The 7,245-nt window shown below is 44.7% G+C and overlaps 1 protein-coding gene across 2 annotated transcripts; it reads left to right on the top strand.

Moving 5' to 3' along the window:
• Nucleotides 1–808: 808 nt before the first annotated feature.
• Nucleotides 809–6,026, top strand: LOC135506931 (zinc finger protein 354A-like). 2 transcript variants are annotated; one of them, XM_064926365.1, is made up of 4 exons: nucleotides 809–1,284; nucleotides 1,623–1,753; nucleotides 1,962–2,141; nucleotides 4,639–6,026. In XM_064926365.1, the coding sequence occupies exons 1-4, from the start codon at nucleotides 1,002–1,004 to the stop codon at nucleotides 4,807–4,809; spliced, it is 765 nt and encodes a 254-aa protein (XP_064782437.1). In that variant the 5' UTR covers nucleotides 809–1,001; the 3' UTR covers nucleotides 4,810–6,026. The 2 variants fall into 2 exon arrangements, with proteins under 2 accessions (XP_064782437.1, XP_064782436.1); XM_064926364.1 differs by lacking the exon at nucleotides 4,639–6,026 and having other exon boundaries at nucleotides 1,962–3,506.
• Nucleotides 6,027–7,245: the final 1,219 nt, after the last annotated feature.

Raw genomic sequence — 7,245 nt, 5'->3', positions numbered from 1 at the left:
ATTTGCTAGAAATAGACCCTCCTGTTCCTATGATACGAACAAACAATCACCACAGTATCCATGATGAACGGAGCAGGTCACCCTGGGCTTCAGACTTCACACAGAGTGGTGGGAGACCCCCTGGTGGGAGTCTTTCAGCAAGTCTGTCTTCTCCTTCAGGGTCTCGTCTAATGCCTGGTGACTGGGTTCATAAAAAGCCTGGGCCTGGATCTAGCCTTCCTCAGTTACCTCAGGGTTACCCCACCAATACAGGTGGGTCAGGATGGGTGTTCACCACGAGAGGTACCTAGCCTATAACACAGAACACAATCCCAACAACACCTAAACAATGGCAAGAGGGAGCTAAATGAGTTTTTGATTTGTTAAAGTTTGAAATATCCAATAAATGTCGTTCCACTTCATGATTGTGTCCCACTTGTTGTTGATTCTTCACAAAAAAAATACAGTTTTATATCTTTATGTTTGAAGCCTGAAATGTGGCAAAAGGTCGCAAAGTTCAAGGGGGCCGAATACTTTTGCAAGGCACTGTATATGTTGTGGTGGCAGCTGCTAAGTACTTGGGTTTACCAGGTTTTACTGGAGAAGAGTTACAAGGTCTGTTGAACAAGAGTCCCATCCTCCCAAACCATTAAAGTAGTGGAATTGTGAGGTGATTTTTACTTGTTTAATTAAATAATGATATATAGGTGTAGGGTTAGTTGGTGTTTTTTTCCCCCGATTTTATTTTTGTATCTCAAAATGTAACGTGATCGATCACACGGTAGGTGGCGGCATGCAAAAACACCATGATACCAAAGAAGTAGAAAACGGAAGTGAACAGTAATTTAGCATTTTTTTCCAATTTCCACGTTAGCGTTTTTGTTGTTATTTAGACGTTTATTAACATCATGGTACTCAAAATATTACTATTTTAACTGCACAGCATCACATAATTATCGCAGGTGGTCTTTAATTCGCGCTGGAAACAGGACGTGGTTGATAGAGCTAGCTAGCTGCTAACAATGGCTAACTGTATGGTTTTTCACACTCAAATAGCCTCCATCATGGAGGTGCTAGCGAATGCAGCCGTGGCAGAGATCTGTAAACTTGTAGACGACGACTATAAAGTGTTTCGTTTGGAAATGTCTCAAAGCCAGAAAGAAAACAAGGGGTTGCGGAGGAAACTACAACTAATGGACTGGAAGGTGGCACGGGAGCGCGCAGAGAGGACAATACGAGAGCGCGTCCCCGCCAGTCGTCCCAGTAGTGTCAAGATCCTCGACCGATACAGAGGAATGGCAAGAGGTACATTTTCCAGAAGGCTGAGTCTGCACGACCTGTCGCCGTTCATTTAATAGCTCCGTTACCTTCTGCAGATGTGTTAACAAAAATTGGGTCTTGGTCCGTTTTTGGATAGCAAGCACTTGTGCAAAGACACTATCATATTCTAACCAGATTATTGATTTACTGAATTTCCTATTATTTACTAAATGAAAATAATGAGATGCATGGAACACAATACATTGATCACTAAGTGTTACCTTACATCCTTGCCAATTGTAGAGTGCCAATATTGTAAAATCTACATTGAGCATTGACAGTACCTAATTTAACTACCACTTTTCCCCTAATCACTCTCTTAGTTGAAGGACATCTCACTGTAGGCCACAAGAGCTTTGTGAAGCCAGCGGGACACAATGCGTGGAGAGATGACCAACCCATAGCTATAGATGAGGGGACTGGAACCTCAACCCAACATGTTATTGTGATAGAGGTCAGTGTCCTAGTGTAACATTCAAAATGAAAGTACATCAAATGTGGCTAATTTATTTCAGAAAGGCTCCCCTTAGCCATTCATTTGATTACATGGTCATGCCATATGGGAGCTCGTGTGACTTTCTGACAGCATTGTTATTATCTTCCCTGATTGTTATCCAATTAAACTCATGTACCAATAATAACTTAATCTCTTCTTTTGTCAGTCTGCAGAGGCTGCAGGTCCTGAAGGATCGTCTCTGGTCAAGCAGGAGAGGACTGAAGGAGACGACCCACAACACAGCAGAGACATCCAGACTGGAGCAGCGGCTGGAGTGGCACCCCCTGTAGCTATGGACTACCTCGCCACCACCCCCCAGCCCAGGACCCGACGTAGCATTACGGAGGTCAGTGGAACACCGAAGGCTGTCCTCAAGTCAGAGACAGACACCGAGACTTTAACTGTATCACGAAGGCTCTTACACACAGGATCAGACCCAGAGAGACTGGGCTGTCCTCCTGCTCCCGGCTCAGAGTATTTTCTTTATGGTAGCCCAAGGACGGTTCATACCCATCAGGACTCAGTTGACACGTTAGAGACTGTCAATTATCCGTCTTGTTCTTACACTACAGAGATGGACCCTGGCAAAATGACCTTGGGTTTAGAGACACAGACTGATCTGTCTAGAGGGGACTGGAACCAGTACAGTAGTAGGCTATACTCTGAAGGGTGCCTAGATAAGAAAGAGGAGGTTATTGCCGTAGATGAGGTGACTGTGAAAGTGGAGGGCGATGTTCCTCTGATATGGAATGAGACTCACTTAGGAGAAGGACATTCACAAGACAGAGATTTCTTAGATTACAGGGAAAGCTTAGAGACAAATCCAGATGTCACGACCCACTCCCCTTTACACGCACTCAGGGATCACGAACCAGTGTCCACGTCTATGGGGCCTTCCGATCAGGTATTGAACTCAAAGGTTCAAAAGGCCAAGGCTCAGGGAGGGGGACCAACATCAGGTGGTAGTAAAGTGAAACGCTTCCTCTGCATGTTCTGTAACAAAGGCTTCAGCTGCCTCCAGAAGGTGGAGATCCACCAGAGGGTCCACACAGGGGAGAAACCATTCAGCTGTACCCAGTGTCACATGCGATTCGCTGAGGCTGGCAACTTGAAGCGGCATCAGAGGGTCCACACAGGGGAGAAACCCTACAGCTGCCCCCAGTGTCACATGCGTTTCGCTCAGTCTGGAAACCTGAAGATGCACCTGAAGGTCCACACGGGAGAGAGGCCATTCGCCTGTACACACTGCAGGAAGAGGTTCTCAGAAAGGAGCTACCTCAGGATACACCAGCAGAAAAATCATTCCACTATAACATAGAAAGTAAACATTCCACTCAATCGCTTTTGACGTTTAGACAAACCCTGCATTAAAAACAAAGATTCATTTTCGTTGGTCGTTAGTAGAAGAGATCCACAAATGCATTTGGAATAATGAGTAACAGATTTCAGTGTTGAATATTCCTGGATAAAATTTTGCATCCAGACATTCTGTGATTTATAAGGTGTAAAAAGTCTGTTACATATTTTGTTTGTACTGTGTAGGCTACATGATGTTCACAAATGCTTATTTCATTACTTTCATTCCACTACTGAATTTTTGCCAAGACACTTTTAATGAGAAAATGTATGCAGTTTATGCAGATTTTTAGTTTGAGTAGTTTTCATATGGTGTATTTAAAACTTGTTCATGTTTAATAAACACAAAATTGAACTTTTAATTTTAAGACTTTCATTGACTCTTTTAATATACATCACATCTGATCTCATGCTTTATAAACACACTAACAAACACCTACTGTACACGTCAAAATAGTTAGTCAGGTTTGTCTGATGTGTCAGCTACAATAAGTCAATTTTGTAACTACAGCATAGGACTCTAATGTAGTGGGGATGGGTAAACACTATGTTGAAAGTGTGTTTATTATCTGTGTGTACGTACCTGAGGGGGTGTATGTCTGTATCACCTGTCTCTTCCAGGAAGAGGAGGGTCCAGAGGTGCTGCTGGTGAAGGAGGAGGGTCTGGGGAACACTGAGGGGACCATGGTCATGGAGGACAATCAGACTACACCATGGTAATGGAGGACAACCTGACTACACCCCCTGAATGGTATTCAGACAGTAGTTCAGTGGGCTCACCTCAGTGAGACTGTGTGTGGTCCTGTGCTGCTCAGCTGGTTCCTCTGTGAGTAGTCTGGTTGTCCTCCATGTCCATGGTCCCCTCAGTGTAAGTTGCTGTAGGCTATATGTATTTCTCCCTTAACTTTCTCCCCCATCTTTAGTCCACTCAGTAGATCAATGCTCTCTTGTCCGTCTTCTATTGTCTCCTCTCTGACCAGCAACAGATTAGACTTCCCATCCTCCATGTCTACTGACTGTAAGATATACAGAGTGAGAGGATGTTGGATCACGAATTCTGATATGAGCACCCTGCTATGGAGCATCTTCTGATTGGGCAATGAGGGATCGCTATGAGTACTATACACCATTTAATTGTTTGATAATTCAAAGGCATTGTCCCACACTTAAGACAAAATTAATCCAAGACCTGGGCTCATATCCACAAAGAGTCTCAAGTCCCCACCTGTCTACATGGTCTTATTTATTGTTATCTGAAAGGGAAAACTGATCCTAGATCAGCACTCCTACTTTGGAGAGACGGGCCCTGACGAGAGCATTGATCTACTGAGTGTACTAAAGATGGGGTAGCAAGTTAAGGGAGAAATACATATAGCCTACAGCAACTTATGTTTGCTTACAAAAACACAATGTATGGACTTGAGCAGTTAATTTACAAAAAAAACATGTAGTTTTCTCTGCATTTAAAGTCTAAAGTCTTCCTGCAGGTGGATGGCTGGAGGCTAACAGAGGAGACTGGGTGGCCATCTTGGTTTCCCAAACCCAGACCGGTGCAGCCAAGGGCCCATGGGACAACATCAATGAGCAGGCCTGGACCAGAGATAGGTCAGTGGATGGGACAGCGTCTTCAACTCTGGCCTGGGGAAGAACACTGCTAACCACAACCAGAAACAGACAGTGGAACACAAAACAACAACCAAATTTAGTCTCCATGACAAGAGAATGGATGAGACCAGTGCGAGGTGTAGATTTGGTCTGCGGGGACGGGGAGGCCAGGTTCGTATGCAGCAGGAACGAACAGAGAAAGACTCGGCTAGCGATGCTCCGTTCTGCTCCTATAGTTGTGATTCAGAGACTGATGACGTCTCATGTTAACCCCCCAACATGTGCTGCCTTCAGCCTGCGTTCTTTAGGATCTATCAACTGGAACATGAACCCTGCGACAACAGACACCCCCTGGCCTTCATCCTCCTCACAGTCTCCTGTTAAACCAGACCTCAGACAATGCCAGTACCTTAACAGTAAATGGCTACACAAGCCCATTGACAAATGACAGTAGTAGTAACGCCATCAGTATATCTGTTGGCAAAGAGTAGCGCATCCCATGTTCATTCTGTGGGAAAGCCTTCAGTTTCCCCAAACAGGTGGAGATCCACCAGAGGATGCACACGGAGGAGAAACCATTCGGCTGCCACCTGTGCTGGGCCAGTTTCTCCCACTAGTCCAAGCTGAAGAGGCACCAAAGGGTCCACACAGGGGAGAAACCCTACAACTGCCCCCAGTGTGAGAAGAGGTTCTCTCACAAGCACCAACTGAAGATGCACACGGGAGAGAGGCCGTTCGCCTGTATTCACTGTGGGAAGAGGTTCTCAGAAAGGAGCTATCTCAGGATACATCAGCAGAAAATGCACATGGCCCATGTATAGAGTATAGTGATATGTAACATAGTGCTAGTTAGTTTTTGTAATTAATTATATTCATTTTGAATGTTTAGGGAACTGAGAAAAGAATGAGTGATGAGGCAGAGTAGATGATATGGTGATGGTTGGTGTGATGGTATCTGTAAAAATGCTTCACTGATGAAGAGTGAACTAATTCTCTTTAGGTTGATGCTGGTGTTTTATAGTAAGATAGTGCCTTAATTCATGTTTACTTGACATAAAATAGTGAAGCCTTTTTAATGTTATGAACCTTTTCCAAAGTATTCTAAAATGTTTTTTTTTATCAAAGCAAGGGTGGCAGATTTACAGAAAAGGTAGTGTTACCATAGTGAGAAAAGTTATCCTACTTGTCATGTATCGTTTTGTGCAGTAAACATTTTGTACTTCACTATGTGATGGTATGACCATTTTAATTAAATTAAATACAAAATTGACTTTGTGCTGACTGACTTGGTTATTTTTGTATCATTGCAGGGACTGAGTTTCCTTTATCTCAGTCTAACCAAAACATTATACTTATTTATTGAATCAACACATGGATATTTTTAAATAATAAACTCCAATGGCTCCACATTGTTAGGTACCTGAATCACAGTGTTAGAGATGGGCTTGACTGGTTAACATTTTATAAAGTAATGTTTCTGTGTGTACAGCAAGGAGTCGCCTCTATAAACCTGTATGCTTTTCTGTACAATATTTGTTTGAAGTCCGCAGTTCATGAAGACCTGCTGGTATCCAGTGTTACTGGTGGGAGAGACAGGACCTCTGAGTTGGCTGGTCACAAACCCTGGCCCCGGATCAGAACCATGGATCAGTAGCAATTGCTTTTCCTTCCCGAGTCATAACCAGGACCCAACCGCGTGGGACAGAGACTCCACCACAACCTGTGGACTGAACAACCTCAACCCTGGTGGTCAGACAGAGCCTCCAGTCAGGGATCCAGTCACCAGCCCAGACCCTAATCTTCACAGTCTCAGTGCAGGGATGAACCGGTCCTGGGGCAGATAGAGAGCAGGTCACCCTGGTCTTCAGCCTTCACAGAGTGAGGTGGGAGACCCCCCTGGTGGGAGTCTAACAGGAAGTCTGTCTTCTCCCTCTCGATATCATCTAATGCCTGGTGAATGGATTCATAGAAAGCTATGTTCTGGGTCTAGCCTTCCTCAGTTACCTCTGGGTTACGCCACCAATACAGATGGGCCAGGATGGGCATTCACCACGAGATGTACCTAGCCTATAAAACAGCACGCAATCCCAACAACACCCAAACAATGGCTTGAGGAGGGAGCTCAAAAACAAATCACCCGAGGGTGGTGGCACGTGCTACTACCTCCACTGTCATTGGGTCACAACATGGGAGGGCGAGCATTAAGACGAATGGCGTCAAGTCGTATGCTTGCCCTATGTGTGGGAACCGATTCGCTTGTGCAAACTATTTGACTGAGCTTTTTCTTCCTGAGTAGCCTTATCAGACATGGGAGTGTCCACAACGGGGAAATAGACAAGTTGTCTGTTTCTCTCTTTATTAAAAGGTTTTTATTCACTTTTCCGCCAATCAGGTTCGGTGGCACTTCCGAAAGCGTTCTGACAGGTTGGTGCAGGCACCCATCTAGGCTTCAAGAAAGGCTGCTGGGGCTTCCACAGGGGGCTAGGAGT

Source organism: Oncorhynchus masou, chromosome 20 (genome assembly GCF_036934945.1).
Source record: "Oncorhynchus masou masou isolate Uvic2021 chromosome 20, UVic_Omas_1.1, whole genome shotgun sequence".
NCBI classification, from domain to species: domain Eukaryota; kingdom Metazoa; phylum Chordata; class Actinopteri; order Salmoniformes; family Salmonidae; genus Oncorhynchus; species Oncorhynchus masou.
This window is presented reverse-complemented; position numbering and strand designations above follow the sequence as displayed.